The sequence below is a fragment of the Lissotriton helveticus genome, chromosome 7, assembly GCF_964261635.1.
Source record: "Lissotriton helveticus chromosome 7, aLisHel1.1, whole genome shotgun sequence".
Lineage (NCBI taxonomy): Eukaryota > Metazoa > Chordata > Amphibia > Caudata > Salamandridae > Lissotriton > Lissotriton helveticus.
This window is the reverse complement of record NC_136068.1, coordinates 1,170,453,125-1,170,478,826: the sequence shown is the minus strand read 5'-3', so window position 1 is coordinate 1,170,478,826 and position 25,702 is coordinate 1,170,453,125. Positions and strand designations below refer to the sequence as shown.

Here is a 25,702-nt window from a genome sequence, read left to right as displayed (position 1 = left end):
CCCTAGACAGGATACTGCACACCTGCCATCCTCCCTAATCCAGGATCTGCAGCCTATGCTTTCTGACTACAGCTATTTCCTCAAGCTATAGCAGAACATCTGCAGCACAATCCCCACAGCTTACTGACCCTCTTACTCCACCTATTCCGGCCACACAACAAATGACTCCTAGTCCCCTGATGGCATTACCTCTGTAACAAAATCCACTTGCCCCTTTGGTGCCCTGTAGTTCAGTGACAAATTATGGCAGCAAACTCATTATATAAGTGCTCTGATAATGTCAGGGCTCATACCATAGTAGTGTTTGAATACTTGCAATCCCCTTTGGTTACCATGATTCCTCAGATCTACATACTGGGGCTGAAGGTAGTGGTAAGCAAAAGTTCCAGAATTAGAACTCCCTTTTGAGTCTGTGCAAACCTACTAACTTAAATGTTTTAAGGGTTTTCAACAACTTTTCTCACCCTGATAATTGTTGGAAATTTTCTCCTGACAATGGCAGACGTAAACCTACTTCCAGAGTTGGAAAAAAAGTGGTTGAAGGGAAAGTGAACTTGCAAACACTCAGATTTTCGAATGAGCAAATCTACACGTGCATATTTGCTCATGCTAAAATGCAGTTCGCAAATATTTTCTAGGAGCACTATTTCTTGTCTTCTGTAAATTCTTGGGAATTCACGAACACCGTATAGCTGTACTTAATGCAAGGTCATATACCAAGGGTGCACTTTTGAGACTTTCTTTAACAATTGGGCCCCTAATTTGGTCTGGCGTTGATCGTGACCTTTTGTGTTTATTAAAATTCTGTCTCTCTGTATCGGCTGGCTTCACTGTGAGTGACAGCATTCTTCTTTTTCACAAGGAGCATAAAGGCACACAAAGTACAAAGTACTTTTGTTCAGTGCCAGTAACTTCTGTGGCAGGGTGTGCATGTTATAATGGTGAGAGCCCAGCTGCTCCCACACAAATAAGGTTTTTTACAAAAACCATGTCAACACAAGTCACACATTGTCAAAACTAAAAAGCTGACCACCAATTTCAGACCTACTAGCTTTGCCAATGCTTGTTTATATTTGTTTCCATAATCTTACTGAAACTGGTTACACTGATTTTTCAATATGAATATTTTTGTGAAATACTAGCATGAATCAACATGTTACTAAATGATGCTGCACAGAAATGGTACCTGTAATTTTACAGTAGTTTAGCAACATTATTTTTTCCTGCTTTAATTTTTTATGAACATTTTATTTTGAAAGCACAGAATCATCAATCTTGCTTTCAAGTGTCTGCAACTATTTGCATCAAAGCAGAGAGCGTTCTGGGAGCATTATACATAGCCACATATTGCAAAACTTTGAAATTGGATATACACATTTTGATACTGGAACTACTGTCAGAAGTGCAGTCTGAGCTTTAAACATTTACTTAGAGCACTCACCCTAACAGCAAAGGCTTTTAATTAATGAAACATAAATACAAGTTTGAACAATGTCAACATGTAGGCAAAAATATTACCTTAACTGCAGACAGTGCCCTTCCCTGATCCATAAGGTGGTACTGCAAACTTGCAGCCAAAGGGTTTGTGCTGCAGGGGGTTGGACCTACTTGCCCCCAGGACAAAATACAGACAAAAACGTGTTTTCCTTGACCTCAAACAATCTGTTCTGGGCATCTGGCTATATGAATTCCTCATCCCTGTCTTGCTAGGATTCATAGGGTCATTGTCATTGATCCTATGATTTTCTCACCAGCTGGTCTGATAAACTGTTCAACATCTATGTGGATTTCGAGAAAAACCTCGGCACGTATTTTTTATTTAGAAGGCCTGGATCTCTTCAAATAGGCATGTCAAAGGCATTTAAGCTTAAGATGTCTGTCTTGTTCTGTATCTTCTTGATGAGTATTTGTGCACATGTTCTGTTGTGCAGAGTATTCCAATGATGTCAGTGATAACCAGGATGGTGTTTATTTTAGCATTCACTCTAATATTTTGATTTATACTTCTTTCTTAAAACGTACTTTTCCTAAGACAATTTTATGGCTATGATTTCTTTAAAAACCACTGTGTTGCCACTGCACTAAATAAATTCAGCACAAAGTCCGATTCTGAGTATAGAGGTGGTATGTACTGCAAGAGGTAAATACCATCACTGCAGGCTAAGGTCTTTCCTGGGGCTGTAACTTCGTCAATTGCATGATTTTCTGGGAAAAATGCGACTTACGATACAGAATTGTTGTTAACTAAAGCAAATTCCACACGTTTTAGCCTTATTCATGCCTTTTCCTGCTGATAGTATTTGCCAGTTTTGACCTACTGAAATGTGTCAGAGAAACAATTGCAGGGTGTGGTGTTCCATTTCATTTGAATTTCTGATCAATTTGCGCACAGGAGTTTGCACAGGGATTGGAATTTTCCCCTTGTGTGGGCTTGGAATGAAGCCTTCATATTACTTTGTGTTGATCCTCAGTGCCGCTTATTTCTTACCTTGCTATTGTCAGCACTGAACCCATACATTTATTTCTGCTCGTTCTTCATCAAATTTGAATAGAAAAACTTTGAGGGCTAGATATCAGCAGTGTAAGAAATTAAGTTACTGGTTGAGGGGGGAGAACCCCTCCTCAAGCAGCAAGCACTATCCTCATCGTGGTGAAGTAACAATCAAACCCCACATTAACTTGTGATCAACCATCTGGTAGATTGGCACAGAGCAGTCAGCCTTAACTTAGAGGCAATGTGTAAAGTATATATGCCATAAAACACGAAGTGTGATAGAAGCAGGACACCAGCCGATGTCTGACTGCCACACTTAGGTGTTTATTTTTCACGCCAGCAAGGAACCCCATCGCGGACCTGCTTAAGAAATCCCCCGATATCGAAACGAAGGCATTTTCCTCTCGGATCTGTGGCATGCAGAACTGGACCATTTTCAACCGTGAAAAAGCCTTGATTGCATAATTCTTTAGGCAATTATTTCTTGTCCTGAGGATGAACCTATATTGTTTATGGTTCGAAACGTCGTCGACCTGAAATGCACTAAATGCATAACTAACACTAATTTCATATGCATATGTGTATTACTTTGGATTGTCTGTTGTATGATTTGCAATATTCAGATGACCATTTTTGTTGCCTGTTCAACTGTTTCTCCCTTGTTTGTGGTTCCCCAGTGTGGCAGTCAGACATCGGCTGGTGTCCTGCTTCTATCACACTTCGTGTTTTATTGTTTCATGATTGTTTCTACCAGAATAATAAATTGTCCGGCTGGGCAACTCTTGTAAATAATATAGTTCCATTTGGTCTATATTTATTTTTCTAAAAAATCCCCCCACTGTCTAAGGACCGTTGTCTTTATAAATTAAGTATCTACCCAAGGTCCTTAGCTTATTGCGCCCTGGGTTCCCTTGTTTTTTCTAAATAATAAAGTATATATGCAGCACTTCAAACAGTAATAAGTAAAAACACAACACCCAAAAAAATCCTACACCAATTTAGACAAAAGGAACAAAATGTAATTAATAATTTGACTCCAAAATGACAAAACTCCAACCAGTACAACTAGAGCTATGAATTTTTAAAGATTAAGTGAAAATAGCCCCAAAAAGCCCAAAGCGACATTTGCGGTCATGCGAGACCGGGAGAGAGATGGAGCGCGGGTTGGATACAGGGACCAGGTTAGTCCTGCTGAAGAGTTTCTTTCTCAATCCAGTGCGAAGAGTTAATTTGCGGTGCAGGGGGACACAAGGAGCAGGGAGAGTGTCACAGGTGTTCTTTGAAGTAGTGCAAAGATCCTGCCAGGCATGGCAGACGGTCGTTGCTGTAGTGGAAAGATCCTGTCAGTATCGCGGATGGTTAGGCCTGGAGCTTCACATTGGCTGTCACTGCGGGGGTCGATGCTGTAGCGCAATGAGTTGGTTTGCCGGATCTTCGTGTTGGTGATGGCAGAGGGTGACAACATTGTGTCGCCAACTGCCCAGTTCTCGGTCACGAAGAGCTCAAAAATTTAACCGAGGTCTACTGAGGCCACACCAGTGGTCCAGGACCTGAGAGGCACTCCTTTGGGGTAAGGAACTCCCTCCAGCAGAGGATAGCAGGGCTCAGGCAGGTCCAGAAGCAAGTCCAATCGCAGGTCAGCTGGCAGTTGCAGGGAGTTTCTGGAGCTTGTTATGTTCCTGTAGCTCAGAACAGGAGGTCAGCTGGCTGACCCGTAGAGTCACTTCAGCCTGAGATGAAGGGTGAAGGTCAAATCTTCATCCTCAACAAGCAGGGCAGCAGAGTTGTAAGTCCTTATGGCAGCAGAAGCAGTACTTCTTTTGTAGTGCCAACAGGTCCAGGAGTGTACTGAAGAGTTGGTGTCTGAGATCCAATATTTATACCAGGTACCTCCTTTGAAGTGGAAATAAAACACTCATTCTTAGACTAGAGAGAGCAGGGATTCAAGACCGCGCCTTAAGGTGGATAGTATCATTCTTGAAGGACAGAGCCTTTCAGACCACAGAATGCGGACATTTCTCAGATAGTCTAGAGATCACATGTGGTGTGCCACAAGGATCCTCCCTTAGCCCTACACTATTTAACATATACATGCAATCTCTGTCCGAGATTGTCCAAGAATTTGGGTTGACAATCTTATCATACGCAGATGACACCCAATTGGTAATCTCTGTGACAGGGGACCCCAAACTCGAAACACAATCTAGTGTCCCCCTGCATGGAAAGGGTAGCAAGCTGGACGACAAGCTGCAAGCTAAAACTTAATGGTGACAAAACAGAACTCATGTTCCTAGGTAACAAATTGCCACCACAAGTCACCATTGAATGGCCCAAAGAATTGGGATGTCCAGCGGTGCATAAAAAATCCAAACAGACTTTAGTAGTGTGGTTAGATGACAACCTCACTATGGAAACTCAAGCCCGGAAACTGTCCGTCACCTGTTTTGGAATCCTGCGGATGCTCCAGAAAATTCTTGACATCATCCCAGAGGAGTCCCGGAGGACAGTGATACAATCTCTGGTGATCTCGCGCTTAGATTTTGGGAACTCTCTCTTCCTGGGGGCACCCAAATATGTGTTGAACAGACTGCAGATGGTAACAAATGTAGCAGCCATGTTACTCAGAAGTATACCTAGATATAAAGCAGCGAAAGAGGCACTGAAAACACTCCACTGGCTGCCGGTACAGGCCAGTGTCAAGTTCAAGGCCCTGTGCATAGCACACAGGGCCTTGAATGGCAAAGGGCCAACTTTACTCAGGGCCCTGATCACACCTTACACTCTGGAAAGGGCCCTAAGATCCTCTTAAGATTGCCTGGCCAAAACCACAAGGATTAGGCGGTCCAGATGGGTAGGAAGATCTTTCACGCCTTTGGTGCCAAAACCGTGGAATTTCATACCTTTAGAATGAAGATTCCTTACAGTTGCAATTACCTTTAGAAAAAAAACTGAAGAGATGGCTATTCCCAGGTTGAGCCTCCGGTACCCGCTCTCTCCTGTTCTGTACTGCTGGGAAGTCCTGGGCAGCAATGCGCTCTACAAAACTCATAAACATATGCAGTCCTTTGTGTGAAGGCAAGACATTCTTTTCAGGTGTAAGCAGGGCTGTGCCCAGCTCCGCCCTCACATCCTGCCAGTGGTGGCACACCTAAGCTCTCTATTGTGTATGGCTGTCTAGGAGGAATACACAAAGACCAACTGCCAACTACACCCAGTCATGTGACCCAGGGGCAGGGTGCAAGCAGTAAATGGCATGGGTAGAAAAGCGGCATTTTCAGAATTGTAATTAAAAAATCAGACTTCACAATAATGGAAGATCTTTAATTACAATTCCAAAGACGTCAAACAAGATGTGTTTCCATGTTCCTATTTGGAGGTTACAGCTTATTACGTAGCTCCAATATTATCCTATGGGACAGGTAGGCCATGAAATAGTGAAAAACGAATTTAAGAGTTTTTTTATTATCATGACATATAAAACTTGAAAGTAGAGACCAGCATCCACACCCCTTTGCTTGCTTGGTGTGAGGAACTTTCCAGTATCTTTATTAAAAAGGTTGGAGCTCTTCAAACCAACTTCGCCAACTGGGATAACCAGCTTGTGGCTATGGTCCCCTCTTGGCTGTCATCTTTCTCCACCTCTGCCAAGCTCACAGTCTTTGAACCTATACTGGTGTGGGACTTACTTGCTGTTCTTAACACCCAATCTGGCTCGCCTTCTGATCCGTGTCCAGCTAAACTGCTGGCGGGCATTTCTGAGTTGATTAATCCAGGGTTGAACACACTGATTAACCTATCTTTAACGTCAGCCACATTCCCTTCAACCTGGAAACAGGCGATGATTGTCCCCTTACTAAAAAAAACTACATTGGACCCCAATCTTCCCTCCAACTATGGCCCATTACCCTTCTCCCAGCTGTGGCTAAGGTTTGTGAAAAACTGGTCGATAAGCAGCTGTCTGATTTTGTGGAACAAGATGGTCTTCTCCACCCGGCCCAATCAGGTTTCAGAGCTTCTTATTGCACAGAATCTGCATTGGTGGAAATTTCTGAGGCCATCCATGAAACTTTAGATGCGGGTGGCAGTGCGGCCCTGGTCCTCTTGGACCTGTCAGCAGCTTTTTATACTGTGCTGCATGCCCTGATCCTGTCCCGTCTTCAGGAAATTTGCATAATAGGGTCTGCATGGAAGTGGCTGAAATCTTTCCTTGATTGCTGTGGATTCAGAGACATACATGATTGTATTCTGTTTGTTCATTTCCTTTTCCCTTTCTATGATTAGGAAATGCGAATCATAATGAATTTATTTCAGATTTATGAATGTAATGAGTCGTTCTTTATGACATGGTCTTGGTCAGGGTGTCGGGGGGAGGGGTGGGTGGGAATGCATTTATTATGTAAAAAATGTTAATAAAAAGAATTTTAAAACAAAGGAAGTGGCTGAAATCTTTCCTTGAGGTAAGAATTTAGCAAATCTGGATTCCTCCATTTACTGCCACACCCCAGAATCTGATGACCGTGGTTCCGCAAGGTTCAGTATTGAGCCTTCTGTTGTTTAACATCTATGTGTCTCCCCTCATTCGGATGGCCAAGGTTTTGGGTGCTAAAGTCATTGCGTATGCCGATGACACTCTGCTCCTCTTCACATGGAATACAAATGAGTCTTCCACCTCCCATGTCAAAACATGCCTGATAGCAGTTTTTCACTGGCTTACTTCGGCTCAGCTGGAATGCAATGAGGATTAAACCGAGATTCTTTTCTTTGGTAACTTTCTTCCTCAGTTCTAGCACTCTTTTTGGCTGGATGAGTCCCTTCTGCCTACACCACGGGGTCAACCCACAAAGAACTTAGGTATTTTGTTTGATGAAAAGCTGAGTTTTGGCCCTCATATTAACAAGCTGATTGGAATGTGCTTTGGTATCTTTAAAGCATTGGAAATATTTCTTCCACTACGCCCGCTTTCCGCAAGGGAACTGTTACCCGAGCACTGATTACTTCGCGCATTGACTACGCCAATGCATTGTACGTTGGTCTGCCCGGCTATTTACTGAACAAGCTTCAGGTAGTTCAAAATGCAGCAGCTAGAACTCTTCTCAACTTCCCTAAGAGGGTCAGTGTCAGGCAACACCTTCGTAACTTGCATTGGTGGCCGGTGAAAGAGGGTGAAATTTAAGTCCCTGGTAATGGCACATGCAGCCCTACAAGGGCTTGGCCCAGTGCACTGGAGAAAGGGATTTAGGTTCTATGCCCCATCCATGCAGCTCCGCTCTTCCACATTACTTATGGCCTGTACTCCAAGGTTCAGCCGAAAAAGTGTAGGTGGCAGCCCCCTTTCGTGTATGGAGGCAGTGGCCTGGAATCAACTTCTACTGGACTTACGTTGCCTTCAGGATCCAAAAGATCTTCAGGAAGAGGCTGAAGACATTCCTTTTTAATTAGCCTGTCTCTCGATTCCTCTTCTCATCCCACTGGGCACGCGCCGGGACACTCATTGAGTAGCTGTGAGTGATACAAATATCTATAAGATAACATGTCCTAATTTTTAAATACACTGCACTCCATCGGTGGGACTTATATGTAATAAATTGGAACCTTTAGTCCTGGCAAAGGTTTATATTGCCAGGTTGATATGGCAGCTTAAAACTGCACCCACATCCTGCATTGGCAGGCCAGAGACATGTTTAAAGGGTTACTTAAGTGGGTGACACAATCAGTGCTGCAGGCCCAATAGTAGCATTCAATTTCGAGGCCCTGGGGACATGTAGTACCAATTTACTAGCGACTTACAAGTAAATTAAATATACTATTTGGGTGCAAGCCAATTCTTCCATGTCTAAAGGAGAGAGCCCAAGGACGTTAGCACAGATTAGCAGTGGCAGAGTGCACACTAAAAACGAATTCAGCAGAAAGGTGGAGGGTAAAGACAAAAGGTCCAACAAGCAATAATTATAAGTCAAGAAATGACCATACAATTGGGCACAAAAAGTAGTGTTTTATAGTCTTCTTACCATAATACTGGTCTCGAAACCGTATCGTGGTCTACTTTTGGGCCAAGCACTAAGGACTTCAATACACCTGAAGATTGTTGCAATAGGGTTATTTCTAGTGTTGCTGTTAGGGGAATTGAGTCTCTATGGAAACCGGGTTTTACAACCAGTAACTGCATATTTTAATTTTTTTGATACCACACTTAATACTACATGTGGCCTTTCTAATTAAGATTCAGCTTTACCAATCAATGAGTATTATTTCATCGGAGTACGTCAACACATTATTAAACATTCACAAGATTATCCACATTACCTAGTACTTCATATAGTTTTTAATAAGGCTTGAAAAAGTTCGATAGGGAATGAGAAATGTGTTGGCTGGTTATTTCTGATCTTTCCACCGTGCCTGTATTCACCTTCTACCAGGAATGAAGCATGGTCAACATGGACTAATTATTTAAAGATTGTAGACAATTGCTATAACCCACTTTTTTTAGTTCAAAGTATTTTATTAAACTTTTACAGACAGATGTAGACAGTGGTAAACAAAATAAATTCACAGTCGGAAAAGATGGATACATCATAGGGAGGGGGTGTAGGCTGTGCATAAGATGATGAATCAGTGGGTATTCTGCAAAAATTGAGTGAACAGTATGATGCATTGAATATATAGCAGAGACACGTAATTCTAGAACATATAGGATGCATATCCTGACATTATAACCTGACCTTATATTACATATGGTCTTAGCTGTAGAATCAGGTATACCGATTGTATGCCATGCTTACCTAACAGCAGAGTTATACTCTTGATGATTAGGGACGTGTAGAATAAAAATAGGCAGAACTATACACAATGTCAACTATGACCCTACGGAATGCACAGGGGTGAATAGAAAGGATTTGTCTCACAAGTATGTGGGGGTGTTAGTTATAGAGTTTGTGTGGTCTAGCGATGAGGGGCATTGAGATGGTGGAGCCATAGCCCACTTTAATTTACATTTGACCATGTAGCATTAACCTTCTGTTGAGATGATTTTCTTGTCTGTGTACTTGTTGCAGGTTCTTTTCAAACCGTTTTATACACAAGGACCAAACACTGGACTCTGGCTATATCTTTTATTCGAAATACAAACGCATAGTGAACGCATAGTTATGTTTGTGGTTGATTTACTAATACGACCTATTATTTCAGGTGTGCTACCATGTGTAATATTGTCAAAGTTTCACATTAGCGTGGGTCAGTATTTCTCTGTACCGCGCATCAAGGAACCCGTCAAATTCCTCAGTGTTTGCATTACGAAACTTCTATATAATATAAATTTAACATGGAAAAAGTTATGAATGCGTTTGAATGAACCACCGTCACTGACTTGGAGTTTTGTTTTTACGCGAGTGGCACTAGTGGATTGGAATGTACAGTTCCACGTTTCGCATCATATATGAAAGCCTACAAGACCAAATACTTTGTGTACTTGGCTGATAAAAACAAGCATTTGCAATGCAGTAGGTCTTGCATTTGCGCGACTTTAAGCTATTGGCATTGTAAATGACAATGCCTTTTATTTACGTTTCGTTTTAAAAAGAAAACAAAAATAAAAGGCATTGTTATTTGCAATGTCAATAGCTCAAACTCGCGTAAATACGAGGCCTATTGCATTGCATATGCTTGTTTATATTCGGATGCTTAAATAGCACAGGAAAGCCATGAACATGCCATGTTGCTGCTAACACTGGAAGCCTACCATGAACATTCAGAGCAGCATCGAATAGAGGTGGGCAAGGGCTTGCAAAGCGTGACAACAACACAGAGAAAGTTCTGCCCTCATCTTTGGTTTTAAAATAAATAAATAAACATAGGTGCTGATTAGTAGACTGAAAACAACTCTCGTCACAATAGTGATTTTAAATGGTAATAAAGCGCGTCTTAGTCACGTATTGAAGTCTGTGTTTATTTATGTCTGCCTCCTCAGTTTCAGCTCGGCACATGTTAAGTTACCCTTGTGGTTGGCATACTTAAATTTCCATTTTCTTCCTTTAACTCGGGCCATTATATCAAGCTATTACTGGACTACTTACTATCTATTTGATTTTCTCACTTCTCTTTCCGAGGAACCTAGGTTAGCATGGTTTGTTGCCACAGCTTTTCCATTACAATGTATAGACGTCCATCCAGTCAACTCGTATAGATTCTTTGTACTAATTTTGTCAGCCCTCTAAAAGATATCCTTACCCTAAATATACTTTAATTCTTTTTTGTACTAACTCTGAAATAATCAGCATATTTAGTTAAAATAGCCTTAAATTAAATGCCCAGCTAATCGTAAGAAGCAAACCAGCATTGATCCCCTAACTTGTCATCCCTTGTTGACTGTGGCTATGAATTGGGTACACTAGGATCCTGCACCTTACAATTTCTCAGGCAGCGAAAATCACCATAGTGTAAACTGCTGTTATCCCACCCCTACCCACCTCGTTCCCAAATCCAAGGCTTTGGAGCCTCTTGTGGATGTGCCATGTCTGAGAGTTGAAATGTTGCAGAGTCACTGAATATGCTGCCAATCTCGTTGTTCAGCGCCGCATGTCAAGGCTTTTAATTGATTCTGATCCCTTGGACTTGAGTACAGGCCTCACCTGCAACTTGTTTACTTGCTTTTATTTCGACTTATCCAAAAAGACTGAAATGGCCGCAGCTGCTATCACTTCAAAGGCAGATGCATTGTCTGATATTGTTACAATGCACTAGAAGTAAAGCGAATTGCCAGAAGCAGAAAGGTGATATATTTTTGTTTTGTCTGTTCAGTCTTTTGTCAACCTTTGACTTATCTTTAAATGTGTGTCAAATAAGCTATTTAAGGCCTCTCTTAAATAAAGCACAGTGGTATTAAAAACAAGCGCGCGCGCCTCGCGCGGCAGCAGGGGGGAGGAGGAGGGCCTGCGTGATTCACTTGCAGGAGCGATAATTGCTACCATATCGCGGCGTTCGCTCCCGCAAGTGATGGCAATGGAACGCGTGCACGTTTTTGGCTGAAAAGCCGTACCGATAACTAAAGGTCTTTTTGGCTAAGCAGCGCATGCGTGCTGTGAAGGCGAGACCTAAAAAACAATATGGCCAGTCAGCAGCTATTACCTTTTAGGCAGTAGTGTTACGGAAAGAGGCAATCTGTTAGGCACCTTCATGCAGGTTCTCTGAGTAGCCACCATTTCACCTTGCTTCAAAAAGTGTGGTGGAGCATTTGAAGTACTCGACACAGGATCAGCCAACATATTTGTAAGTTTGGCCAAGGGCAGGGTAGGCTCCATAATGTTGTGAAGACTTTCCGCAAGGCCAAACTCAAAAATATTTTCAAATTGTTTTTTTCTAAAATTGTTAAAAAGCAAAACTGAATTTGAATCAGACATTTTTAGTTTCTGCTTTTGATATTTTTTCAGTGATCAAGTAAGAATAATGTTCATTTTGAAAGGCTAGTGGGATTTAAATTCATACATTATTTCGCATCTGAAGGTATCCAGAAGTTAGACATGCAGTGAGATTGCTTGAATAGTTTTAAATATGACAGTGAAATGTTGTTAAAAAGTCTTTATTAAGTGTCTTATGCTAGTGTTTTTCCTTCCTTGTGAGAAGATACTCACTTTTGCTTTTCTTATTCATATAGTCATTCCTAGATACCCCCGAACACACATTTTCGAAATCAGACAGCCTTACTCACTGTTCCAACCAGCATTTTGTATGTGCTCATAATCATAATTTTGAATGTCAAATTTCTTTGGTTTCATAACGGAAAGTTTCAATTCTATTAAGGACACGGTGTTGAGGATTATGCTAATATTTCTTCACTTTAATGTAAAGAAGCTATTTTTAGAATATTTATAACAAAAACCTCATTTCCCCGTCAACCACAGGGGAAAAAATGAAATGCCAGTCCATCCAATCCATATGTAGGGGCTCCCTTCAGATACTCGTGTTGACTCTCCTGCCACCTCTTTCTTTGTGCAACATTAACCAGAATCTTTCCAGGTTAATACTGTTTTGCCAATTCAACACCTGTGAAACAATGGGAACCATTTAGTCAATGACTACTAAGGAGTCGAAATGAACACTTCCCAGCAGAACATGGTCAGCAAACCGAACGCATGGTCTATATTGTCTATAATAATTTAGCACAGGAGTCCATAATGTATAGATAAAAAATTAAGTACTTACTTTGATCCCGGCTTGCACAGTTGTACATCTGTCCCTAACTCTCATACAGATTGGAACAGTTGGTTAGCGGCTTTCGGGTGGGCTAATCCTCTGTGTCCTGTGTCCTTATTCGAATTGTTACATTGTGTGTCAGGACTGGAGGGGAAGATTATGCTAGTTTAAAGCTTATCTTGTACCAAAGCCCTACGCTAGGGAGTGGCTTGAAGTAAATTAATTTGAAAGTTGAGTCAGAGGACCAGTCAGCTGCATTAAGGATATCCTCCAAGCGTATTACGTGGGCAAACGCTTTGGATGCCATTGCTCCCTTGATAGAATGTGCATCAAATATCTTTGTGTTGATGCCAGCCTCCTGCATGATCCATCTCACTTATCCAGCAATTGTAACGGATGAGACACTCCCACCCCGTTCCCACCACCACCAGTTTATGAATGGCTAAGAGGAGTTGTCATTCTTCCGTGGGACGGAAGTCTTCTGTCATGGCTTTGTATGCTTTTATACTGCCAACTATTCACAGCTTGGTAGACTCCACAAAGGCGGGGATGAGACAATATGAGAGTTAGTCTTTGTCAATCTGGAGATATGAAAAATAACTCAGTCGGGAAATAAAAATTCTACCTGGTATGTTCAAGGCTCTGACGTCTGAAACACGTCTGCAGAACACCAGGCATAGCAGGTTAGCCAATTTGACCCACAGCTCCTTCCATGACAGATAATTGTTCGTAGGCCAGAAGAGAAAAAATGTAGCGCTTTGTTGACGTCCCACAGTACAGAATATCTCGGTCCATGGGATAGTGATAGTCGAATTTCCCGAAGCAGTTTCCGGACAAGCGGATGTTTGCCCACTAAATGGCCCTCAATTGGAGCGTGCCCTGCTTAGATTGCTGAAAAGAAGGTATTGACTGACACGTATGCCATGTCATTTGAAACAAGGGAAGCTAGAAAGTTCAGGATGTGGCCAACTCCTATCCACACAGGATTCAGGTGTCTCTGACACCAACCCATCCATCTGGACCAGGGCGTTGTGTAGCATTTGATGGTACTGTCAGCCCATGCTCTTGAGAGTAAATTCGTAGCCTCGCTCAAAAGTCCTTGAACTTTCCATTGTGAACCCACTACAACCAGATGGTGATGATTCCCTGAGGAGTCCTGGAAACAGAGTTAGACGGATTGTGGAATCCAAAGAAAGTTCCAGCAGAACTAGATATCAAACTTGGGATCTCCACGTCAGGGTCACCACCACCAGGTTTGCTTACTGTCGCCGATCTTGCACTGAGGGTCAGATTATCATGGAGAACGGAGGAAAAGCATATTCTGTCTCCGCCGTCCAGACCTGTAGGAAGCTGTCTGATGCTGCGGCATTGGGGGTCTTGCCTCAAGTTGAAGTATCTGTCTATCTGTGGTATCCGTGAACTAGCCCCATGTGGATGAAATTAACCCTGGGCGGAGTTGGCGTAGTGCCACTACGGGGAGTCCCAAGTAGTTATAAAAAATCAGTGGAACAGGAGCCCACGTCTTGCGGCCAGCCGAGGGTCCGTATGCCCCGAGAAGGAGGTCCCTCATGCCGGGCAGGCTCCCAGATCCACCCGGCCTGACTGGGTTCAGAAGTGGGGACTGGTTCCGGTGCCTGGGCTCCGGCGGGCCCCGGGGTGCGGGAGCCCATGTTCTGTGGCCAGCCGAGGGTCCAGGTGCCTGTTACGGGGGTCCATCGGGCAAGGGCAGGCCTCCCCTGCTTCGCCTGTGTGTCACATGCCTGCGGGCCCCGGGTCAGAGTTCCGTCGGGGGGGGCCCCTTTATGGCGACGTGCCCAAGACCCAGCTATAGGCTCTGATGAGCCCCTGGGAAACAGAGCCCCCGGAGGTCCGCCGGGGATCCTGGGGTCTCCGAGCCCCTGGGTCACAGAGCCCCCGAGCCCTGCATGGGCAGGCGGGAGCCCTCCGGTGAAGGCTCAGGCCGGGCCGATTGGGGTCCTTCTGGCCCGGCCTTCTGGTCGTGCCTATCTCCCCTTGGCCATCTGGCCGCACGCAATGCTTTCCAATGGGGCGACCAAATGGCCGGGCCAGCCTGGAAGTCCCGATGAGGGCTTGTCTGCCTCCCGGATCCCAGGCAGGGCTCCAGGAGATTGGGCGCCTCCGGGTCCAGGGTCCCCTCCGTCACTCGGTGCGCACTGATTACCACAAAGAGGGGTATCTTTCCTCCCGATAAGTAGGGACAGGGTATGCCAGACCCCTTGTGGACTGGCGGTTCTCAGCCAGTGACCAGATGGGCTGGAACCGGGCACCACCTCCCTCCCCTGTCTGGGGCTCCGTCCTCTGGCCCGCCGCATGGCAAAGTGCCCGGGACGCGGGCGGTCCACCCTTGGACGTCCGAGCCCGAGAGCTCAGGCAGGGCGCTCCCTACACTGGGCTCTGTCCTCTGCTCCTCCATGGGCCCGGGGCCCGTCGGGCGTTCCCCAGCTCGGTTTGGGTACAGGTGCTCCGGCAGGGGCCCTTGGTGGCCCTGGGGTGGAGGGTGCCATCCCAACCCCGGGCTCCATCCTTGGGCCTGCCGCTTAGCAGGCCACCCGGGACTCGGGCCTCGAGGAGGCCATGCGCAATGCTTTCCAATGAGGCGACCAGATGGCCAGGCTGCCCTAGAAGTCTCGATGAGGGCTCCTTTGTCTCCCCGATCGCAACCAGGTGTCCAGGAGGTCAGGCACGTCCGCTCCTTGGGTCCCCTCAGTCTTGCGGTGCGCACAGGTTACCAGAAAGGGCGTACCCTTCCTCTGGATTACTAGGGACAGGGTACTCCAAAACCCCTCCCGGAGGGTCTGGACCACGCCCAGCCCAGGGCTCCGTCCCCGGCACCAATGAGTGGCGTGGTGCCCAGGGTGAGGGCCCGGGGAGGCCTTGCCTCTGCCCGGGAGCCCCAAAGGGGTCCAGGGACCCCAGGCTCAGTCTGATGGCCTGCCGCTCCACCAGGGGCCTGAGATAGGGTTCCGCCGGGCCTGGGGAACCTGTCCCTGCTTGGCTGGGTGCAAGAGCTCTAAAGGGTCCCCCCCGAGGGCCACGGGGAGGATAGCCTCCCCACCCCGGGCTCCGTCCTCGAGCCTGCTGCATGGCAGGTAGCCCGGAACAGGGAGGTTTCCCCTGCGCTTTGGGCCCAGGAGCCCCTGTTGGGTCCAGGAGCCCGCCGGCCCCAGGTCGGGTCCTCCAGCTCTTAGCCCCGTCCCCCAGCCTGCCGCTATGCCAAAGTTTCCGTCGTGCCTGGGCAGCCCCCCTCCTGGGCACCCTGCCACACAGCAGGCCCGAGGACGGAGCCCGGGGTGGGGAGGCCGCCCTCCCCAGGAGCTTCAGGGGCTCCAGCTAGAGCTCCTGAAACCAGCCAAGCAGGGGTTGGCTTCCCGGGCATGACGGAACTCCGTCTCGGGCCTTTGGCATAGTGGCAGGCCGGGGGACAGGGCCTAGGGCTGGAGCACCCGACCCGGGGCCTGGCGGGCCCTTGGACCTAGCCAGTGTTCCCGGGCCCAGAGGTGCAAGGGAAGCCTCTCCGGGCCCACGGACCCCGCCCGTGGGCAGGCCTGAGTAGGGAGCCCGGGGTGGGGCCGCCACCCTCCCCTTGGCCCTCAGGGGCCCCAGACAAGGCTCCTGAACCCAGCCAAGCAAGGTGGGCTACCCATAACAACAATATACTGAGAAAGCATATGCACTTTACCACTGATCAGCAGTGGTAAAGTACTCAGAGTCATAAAACCAACAGAAACAGGTTCCGACACTGGAGGCCAAAAAGCATAAAAGTCTGGGGAAAAGTAAGCTGGAAAGCCAGATCTAACACTGATCATCTTCATCTGGATGTTACCAAGATGCATGGTACAATTTGTATGTTGTGCCTCACAGTGTAACATCTGTCTAAAGCAGGGTTCTCGTACCGCCTTTTTTATTTTTATTTTAATGCGACTAATTTACACCACAGATCCTCCGAGTTCTTCTCTATTTCTGTTATCTTTTATTTAAATATTTAATTAATCTGCACAGCACCAATATTGAAAGGTTGTGCAGGAGTCTGTTCAAATTTTCGAAGATAGTTACTACTATGCAGCACTGCCATTGTTTTAAAAAAATATATCTGCTTCTGACTGGTCGAGGGAACTTTTTCTGCTGTTGGCCATTTAAGTACTGCGGGACTGGTCCCACAGTACCAAAACAATCTGATAATCTGGCTGCAACATTGGAGAAAATGTTGCAGCTGGCATTACACATATCGGGGACCCGGTCCCAGAGTCCTAAATCGGATTTGAAAATGGCCCATAGGGGGCATGGTGAGCATTCACAGGCTCATAATGAGGTGGATCCAAAGGGACTACTCTCCATGAGGGGGGTTAAGTGCAAGGTGGTGGGTTAGCTGAAGGTTGTGCACAGTGGGGGTTGGTTGAACCTGGGTAGTTGAGTGCAGGACCTGGCAGGAGTCCAGGCTCTGTTGCCAACCACCACTGTGCATGTCCCAAACCTGTGCACCGCGGGGGTTGGCCGCGATGTGGCTGGTTGGATACAGGACCTGGCTGCATGCCAGGCTCTGCAGCCAGTTCCCACTGCACATGGCCTGAGGCCTGGTGCGAGGCTGTCCGAGGGGGGTTGGGCGTATGTCTAACTTACAAAATGTTTTTTTTAAACACAGAAATTCACTGACAAAAAAAAGTTTACATGTCCTTATAGTTAGGTGTGATATTAAGAGCTTGGCTTCTTTGTTATCAGTGGCTGCATTTAACAATTTAACATGTCATAATTGATGTAATATGTGAGATCAAAACAGTGCATGATGGAGGTGCAAATGATAGTCAGTTCACTAAACTATAGCTGGCGAATTTCATTGTTTTTTCATTTTTTGAATGTTAATTCGTAACCTATTTCAACCCCCTGCCTATAATGTCGCCTTAACCTTTCTTTTTTTCCATTGAAACACCTCTTTAAAAGTATGGTTTACTGAGCTATGATTTTCTCACAGATTTACTGAAATGTAATGTTACAACAAGCTTACACCCTTCTGTAGTACATGAACAATGAGTAGACAATAATAATGTATCAAGGCTATGATTTTAATCTGGTAGTGATAATTTCTGGATCAGCTCACATGAAAGGCTCTTCGAATAGGTAAACATTGTGATGAAAAGGATCCTATGTCACCCCCTTCTCTTTCTTACATGTTTTAAAAAATGTTTATGTATATTTATTGATTACGCTATATTGCATATTTATGTAGAGCTCCTTGTCCAGTAGTAACCTTGTTTTTGAGACTAAGACATTTATTGTTCTTATTTTGTTTTTCAGATCGAGAACCCGAGATATCTGCGTGAAAAGCCCCTTCCTCTGTCTCCTGTAGGTGTGAAATCCCTCATCTTTTATTTTTTTAATGAGTACCACAGACTGCCTTTAATGATTAGGAGGATGAACAAAAGGTGGAACTCTCCACCCTTATCCTTTTGATACCATTTCTTAATTGAAGGTGTTTATAGTCCTGACTCAACCCTAAGGGGTTTCGGATAGTTTAACAGATAACCGATTTCACAAACGAATAGTAGGTTAGCTGTATATAAAACAAGCGTGTACATCAATGTGATTGATACATTAGCATGATAAAATGTGTAAATCACACTGGGTAGTAGTACAGCATATAGATTAAATGAACCAGATGCAGAAAGGTACAGTACTGAATAGTAAGGGTGGTGTACAGCTATGTACACAGTCCAAAGGAATGGCCCTGGGTGTTAAGCACAGTGGAGCCAATATAGTACTGTGTGAGTGGCTTCACCTAAGTACAAGAAGAAATTGACTGTACCAGCAGACATCACACAAACACAGTCTTGGAACCTACATAACACAGTTTTATGATTTCATGTAAACACCGTTTTTATAAAGTGTACTGACCACCCACCATTTACCTGGCCCTGTTTAATGCAGGTTGTCTGTTTGCTCTCTGAAGGCATTTATTGAGGTTGTCCATCGACAAGCCATGCCAAATATGATTAAAGCAATGTTGGATTTCACTGTGATTGCGTTCTGAAGGAGCAAGGGGTCATTGCAATCTACTGGCTCATCTTTTGTGAGTGTGAGGTAGAGTAGTCTAGACGTGCAAAATCACAGTTAGGCGTGTTAGCCATCTGACTCGCACCCATATCAGCTGTGCCATGAGTGAGTGTGTGGGATGTATCAGAATTTTACATTGTGGAGTATTTAAGTTGATTCTGATGTCGAGATGCTGTGTTGGTAGTCTGTGTGATCATATAATAAGAGTTTTAATTTGTTACCTAAATTAGCCAAAGTAGTTGAGTCTCTCTGTATGTGTATATAAAAAATGGGCATGATCTGTGTATAGCAACATCAAATGTGAGAAACTTATTATAATAAACTGTTTTCAAAATTCGAAATTACTTATGGAAATCGTATATAGAGGGTCAAACTAAAAGCACTCACTGACATTATCCACATCAGTATTTGCAGGTGTACATCCATGAATAAGTGCCCTTAGGCCTGATTAGGAGTTTGGCAGTCCTGGAGTGGGCCGCCGCGCCAGTGCCCTCTCCAGGATTGCCACATTTGACCGAAGACCGCTGCCAGATTACGAGCAATCTCGTGGTCTCGCTTGCAGCCCTTTGGCGTTCCCATGCCGGTGCCAATTGAAAAGACACTAGGGAAATAAATCACAAGATTTAATAATCTCCAGCTGAGCCATTGTTTTTGTTCCATACTTCGCCCGCTCTCACCTGGGTTAACGGGCCTGACTCCTGTTAATTGTTACTGTAGTGAAAAGACACGGCAATGCGAACGTTGAAGCCTTTTCCTGCATGGCATGGACTGTAAAGTCCATGGCCAGCAGGAAAGGGGAGTGACGGCACACAAAGGGGCACAACATATGCCACCTGCAGGAACTCCTTGGCCCTGAGGGAACAGGGGGCCCTGTAGTGCCCCCTTTGTTTCCTTGCTGCCATAGTTTTCATGGCGGCCTCACCACCATGAAATCTGTGGCAGTGAGGAAACTCCTGATATTTCCAAATGTCGGTCTTAGAAGTATAATTGTTGGTGTGGGTGCCCGTTAAAAGGCTTTTTTTATATGTAACTGTGGTTGTTTTGTGTATAAACTGAAAACCTATTGTATTTCACAAATTGTCACTTTGTCCCTCCCCCTCTTTTTTTAGGTTTCAGTTCACTTGGGACACCAAGCACATTGCCTTTTTAATTAATTTTCACTGTATGAAATGCAATAATAGATAAAAAAAACTTTCAGCTGTGTATGGTTTTGACTCTCCTTCTGACAATCCGTTCCCATAAAGATATATGCCAATGAGCTTTTTTATTATCAAATATATTTTTAACTCAGTCCACATGAACCACTGTTCCTTGCCTAAGCGTGAAAGTACAGATTGTTGTAGCCCCACACAACTCCGCTCAATTTATTTGTTCTTGTGATGTCTGTGCTTCTGCGAGATCTGCCATCCTGGTTATTCGCAATGAGGCGTTTAAATACTTTGCGTAGTGTGATTTTGGATCGTTTTGCAAAGCTTCCCAGAGTGGTGAATTGATTTCTAGATCACGATTAATCCAAATTTTGTGCCAGGTTTTGATTGACTCATACCTTCTGTACAGTGCTTGTTGCTGTAGTCCAAACTCTTGACGTACCTGAACAGGTGAAGCGTCGCATGGTAGACGGAATACTCTTTTGTACACTCGCGTTTGAATGTTGTTGAGAATTGCTACGCCATTTCCGTGATGAACCACGCTTCCATAGGCGATGGTTGGGAGTAGTTTTGCTTTCATGACTGCGAGTAGTGGAGTAAACAGTGGACCTTTTAACAATTTGGATATGCTGCAAAATACAAACAGTAGAGCGGTACCCTTTTTTTGTATAGCCTCATAATGCATGGAGAATGAAAACATTCGATACAAATACATTTCAAGATATTTATAGCTCGTAACCACCTCTAATTTTGCATTGTTAATTGCAAATGTCATCTGCTTGGGTAGTCTAGGAGTAATGATCATGACCTTTGGTTTTTTTTGGTATTAATTTCCATCAGGTTTGCTTTGGTGAACTCGTCTAATTTGTTTATTGATCGTTGCAAACCGATTCTCGTCTGGCTAAGGAGGACGACGTCGTCTGTGTAAGACAGGTGCGTTAATGGCAATGTGCCCAGACCTGGTGGATGTGAATTGACCCTGTCGAGCCTTGGTGTTAAATCAGCCATAAATAGATTGAACAGGTGCGGGGCCAAGACACATACTTGGTTTGGCCCCTCATTTGTGTAGATTTTCCTTGTTAGCCTCTGTCACTCAGCGATTTTGACCTGCATCCAGTTGTCGGTATAAAGATCCATTATTGGATTCAGAATTGCGTCCGGTAGACCCTGCTGCTTCAATTTAGCCCATAGTGTGCGTCGGCTGACCTGGTCAAATGCCGCCTTAAAATCCACAAAGCATAGGTGTAATGCTTGTCTTTGTCGTAGACTGTTGTCGGCCAATAGCCCTATTGCTAATGCATTTGTAATTGTACCAGTGTCTCGTCGAAAGCCCGACTGGTTTAGAGGAATTTTTTTGTTCTTGTCAGACCAATTAATCAGATCTGTTAGGATCAGCGATGCATAATATTTGGCCTCTGCATCTATTAATGCAATCAGTTGATAATTTGCGGGGTCTGGGCGCTCCCCTCCCTTATATATTGGATTCATTATTGCACCTCTCCAGCTCTCTGGGATACGACTGGATGTGCCAATCAGATGGAACGGACTATGCATCTTGCTTGCCCAATAGTTGGAGTCTTGTTTGTAAATAGCCTGAGGTACTCCATTCGGACCTGGTGCGCTATCTAGCCGGCTTTTTCTTATGATTTATAAAATTTCTTCTTCAGTATGGGAAAAGTTGGATTGTGGTATACCGACAAACTGCTGTGTGCCGTTTCCTGCTATTTTGGTCATTATAGTAGGTTTATCTTTCTTGGTACTATGGTTAGTTACGACCATTACTGATTACTGCACGCCTCACTATGATTGCCTTAAGGCGATTCACTATCAACCAGCATATCAAAAATACATCAGTTTAAACTACATTGCTTATGTTATATTTGCTATCTGACCTTGGACAGATAACATGGTACTTGTTCCAGACGAATGTTGAATTAGATGTTTTGTCAATGTCATTGTCTGGATGATTTGACACTTTAACAGGTTCTTCGAAAGGGAAGGGCAGACAGTATTTAGGTGTAAGTTAGACAGGCTGATAATTGAGCATACTCAAAATGAAGAGTAGCCTTAGGGTTTATATGCCAAATCTCCTTATAAAGCTTAGGGTTTATATGTCAAATCGGCTTATAAAGCTTAGCAAAACCAAAGGGAATGATGGCCGGAGTGTTTAAAATTGCAAGCACTCACCCCCAGTCAACTGATCTGGATTTAATCCATCATCATTCTTTAGCTCACTCCGCCACTCCAGTTCAGACATGGTCATATGCAAATCAGTCTGACCCTGTGACACGTGGGAACAGTCTAGCCCCGAACTGCCAAGCCATGTCTTCCCTTGACCGGAAACAAGCATTCTGGGACCAGTTTCTGGCTAATCAGCCGTCATCGGCCAGGCTAGCTTGAATCCAGTGGCAAAGTGAGCAAGGCAACCCACGTCTGGGCATACCCTGCCAACTTAGGGCGAACTTAGCAAAACCAAAGGGGATTATGGACGGAGTGTTGAACATTGCAAGCTCTCACCCCCAGTTAACTGATCTGGGTTTAATCCATCATCATTCTTTATTTCACTCCACCACCCCAGTTCAGACATGGCTATATGCAAATCAGTCTGACCCTGTGCCTCTTGGGAACACTCCAGCCCAAACTGCCAAGCCATGTCTTCCCTTGACCGTAAACAAGCATCCTGGGACCGGTTTCTGGCTAATCAGCCGTCATCAGCAGGCTAACTTGAATCCAGTGGCAAAGTGAGCAAGGGACCCACGTCTGGGCATTCCCTGCCAACTTAGGACGAACTTAGCAAAACCAAAGGGGAAGATGGACGGAGTATTGAACATTGCAAGCACTCACCCCCTTGCTCACTTTGCCACTGGATTCAAAATAGCCTGGCGGATGAGGGTTATGAACCCGAAACCAGTCCCAGGATGCTTGATTCCGGTCCAGGGAAGCACGCGCCTGCGCTGCACTAGGAAAACGACCTCCTGAAATCGCTCTGGACTTCCGACCTAAGGCTTGCGGTTACAAGCAACATGAGCGCGTTCGCACTACTTGTGGGACGCTGCAGAGCATTCCGTGCTCGTGTTGCTTGTAACCGCAAGGCTTAGGCCGGAAGTCCAGAAGACGCTGCAGCACTTTCACTTTCGCGGCCGCGCGTGTGAATCGCTCTGGACTTCCGGCCTGCTGCAATGTTGGTAGCTCTGGTCGTTAGGCCAACATCTCCTCGCTGTTATATCAAGGGTCACTTGGCAGTAAGTTTACACAAGGTGCTTGTGAGAGGGCCGGTGTGTTTGCTTTGAGGAAAGGCAGCACGGATGAAAGATATTAGTTTGCCACTGCCAGCCACGCTTCAATACTTACATTCTGCCTATTCAATCATGTGCGATGGTGAGAGGGATCGCACTGTCATGGCAGGATCATATGATACTCATTGCTCCCGAGCTGACAGGTCTGTGTGAATTCTGACAGTATTGTTGGGCATTTTTAATTTTTAAGCCTGTCTGCTGTGTTGACCTCAGCTGGTGCCGCGGTGTGATGTTGGTTAAATGGTGATTTACTGTCAGAGAGGTTTTCCAGTTAGCGGTAACTGCGTCTCAAGTCAATGCAGAATGCCATTATCCCCTTCATAACTGCAACTTTTAGCGGATTGATAGAGCACTTAGCCCGCACCCCAAAGAGCACAGGGGTTCCTCGAAAGATTCTAAGCCCCTTGGGGAATGTAGACGCAATATCTCTAATTAGAGGACTGCTGAGGCGTCTCAGGAAAGTGATGCTGACACCCCAACTCTTTCGAAGCAAAATGAATCCAGTCAATTTCCTGCCAAGAAGCTGGGAAAAGCATCGTTCTCTGGTGACCCCTTTTTGAGACGACAGTATTCTACAAAGACACGCACCTACGCATGCACCACGCACCAAAAAGAGGAGCCCTGTGGCCTTACAAGCTACCTGCTGCCTAGCTCTGTCTTGGTGTCAGTTCAGTGTCTCAGCTGTTACCGCCACTACCAGGCACCGCCCGATTTTATACCCACTTGGAGGGCTCTTAATACAGCCGCTTCCCCCCTCCCTTGTCCCTGGCAGCTCCGGGGGATTTCATAGGACTCCATCTCAGTTTGCTGCGAGAATTGGGTAGAAGCCATAGAGGGAGTCAGGGACCAAGGGGGAGTGGGGTGTCGGAGCCACGGACCAGGTGCTTGGTAGGCGTGTTTAGAGGCATTCTTGTGGCACCTGTAGGGCAGGTCAAGCAACCGCCCGGCCACTCTGTCGTGTTGCTGGAGGTAAGACCGCCCAGAAGCCTGCTGCTTTTATCCCCTCTCTTTTACATCTATCTGCCAGCCACTCTTCACCGTCATCCATTTTTGCCTCTACCGCTGCTGCCACCTACTCCTGTCTTGGACATTCTTTAAACCGTTTTGAATCCAGCTGCTAGCCCCCACGACCAGCTAAAAGACTTTGCCAGAGAACATAAGAAGGTCGCCTTGTTTTGCTCCTCACTGCTAGGGGTTTTAGTATCAGTCACTATAGGCAATAGCCTTGTGAGCTGGCAGCTGACGCACCTGCAGTGAGAACAGCAAGGTGGGGTGTGGCAGCAGCGCTATTGTTGCAGCTCGAGGGTGAAGGCCTTGCTCAACAGCTTGGACATGGTTTCAGCATCCTTGTCCTCTCATTCAGACGCATTTGATATGCAAGCAGACATTCTCAGTTCACCAGCAGATCAGATTGTGGGAAATCGATGCAAAACATCTCGCTGCAGCTAGAGTACTGCTTGGGCTGCCAAGATACCATCCTACCTCTGCAGCTATAAAAAAATCTTCATTGGCTCCCAGTGTGCAGACGGATAGAATTCAAGTCACTTTGTTTAGTCCATAAGGCCCTTTTCGGAGAGTGCGAAAGAGGTGCAGGATCTTTTCTCGCATTATGTCCATGCCCGGACTCTAAGATCCTCATCTCTTGGTCTTGTACAAGTTCCAAAGATAAAAAGAGCATGCTGTGGAGGAAAGCGTTTTTCATTCCTGGCGTCAAAACTCTGGAACACACTTCCACTGCATATCAGAAGCCTGTCCAATAGATATGCATTCAGGAAGGCTCTTTCCTTAAAGCCAACAGAATATAGGCATAGTTGTTGTTCCACTTTAACACAGCGCCAAGACGCCTCGGCATTAGTGCGCTTTACAAGCACAATCAGTCAGTCAGTCAGTTGAATAACTTGATTACCAGGGTCCAGTCCGATTCAGCTGCTGAGTACCATACATGTCCCTGCACATCCACCATTGACGTCATTGCTAGGGAACCTGACAAGCTGGACACAATTCTTGATCATACTTCCTCAGCGCCCTTCTCACAAACATCTTCCTCTGCGCAACAACAAGATACTACTGGCCCAGTGTGGTTCCTGTATTCTCATGGCGCCTTTTGTAAACTCTACTTCGTTGACTGCAGGTGATTTTCTAATCATCTTTAGTCCCAAACATAATCTTGATCATGTCGAGGCATCTGCGGGGTCTGCCCTGGAGCAACCACCATCACTTGAAACTGAGTTGCTAGGTGCCACAACTAACAGGTGAAGGCGCCTCTAGTGCCTCTTCCCCCAACTCCGACTCACTAATAATGGCCCTTTGTCTGAATTAATAACTACCATAAGGTTTCAAATGAAAAGGGAACGCAAAAGGCTTCAAAAGGTAAGGCATAAGCATAGGGCCAGTTGCCCCTCTCAGCTTCCCCGTCCAACCCCTGCTCCACAGGTTGCCCCAGCAATGACCACACAGCCAACTTGGCGACTACTCTTTCTCCAGACAGGCATCTTTCTACAGATATTAAAATC

General features: G+C 45.4%; 1 protein-coding gene across 3 annotated transcripts in view; it reads left to right on the top strand.

Moving 5' to 3' along the window:
• The window catches only part of CEP112 (centrosomal protein 112), a 2,313,552-nt gene that overhangs the window by 399,757 nt on the left and 1,888,093 nt on the right, over positions 1-25,702 (top strand). For all 3 annotated transcript variants that reach the window (XM_078654309.1, XM_078654310.1, XM_078654308.1), the window contains one exon: positions 17,990-18,037. In XM_078654309.1, coding sequence (XP_078510435.1) covers positions 17,990-18,037 — 48 coding nt within the window. The remainder of the gene's footprint in view (positions 1-17,989; positions 18,038-25,702) is intronic.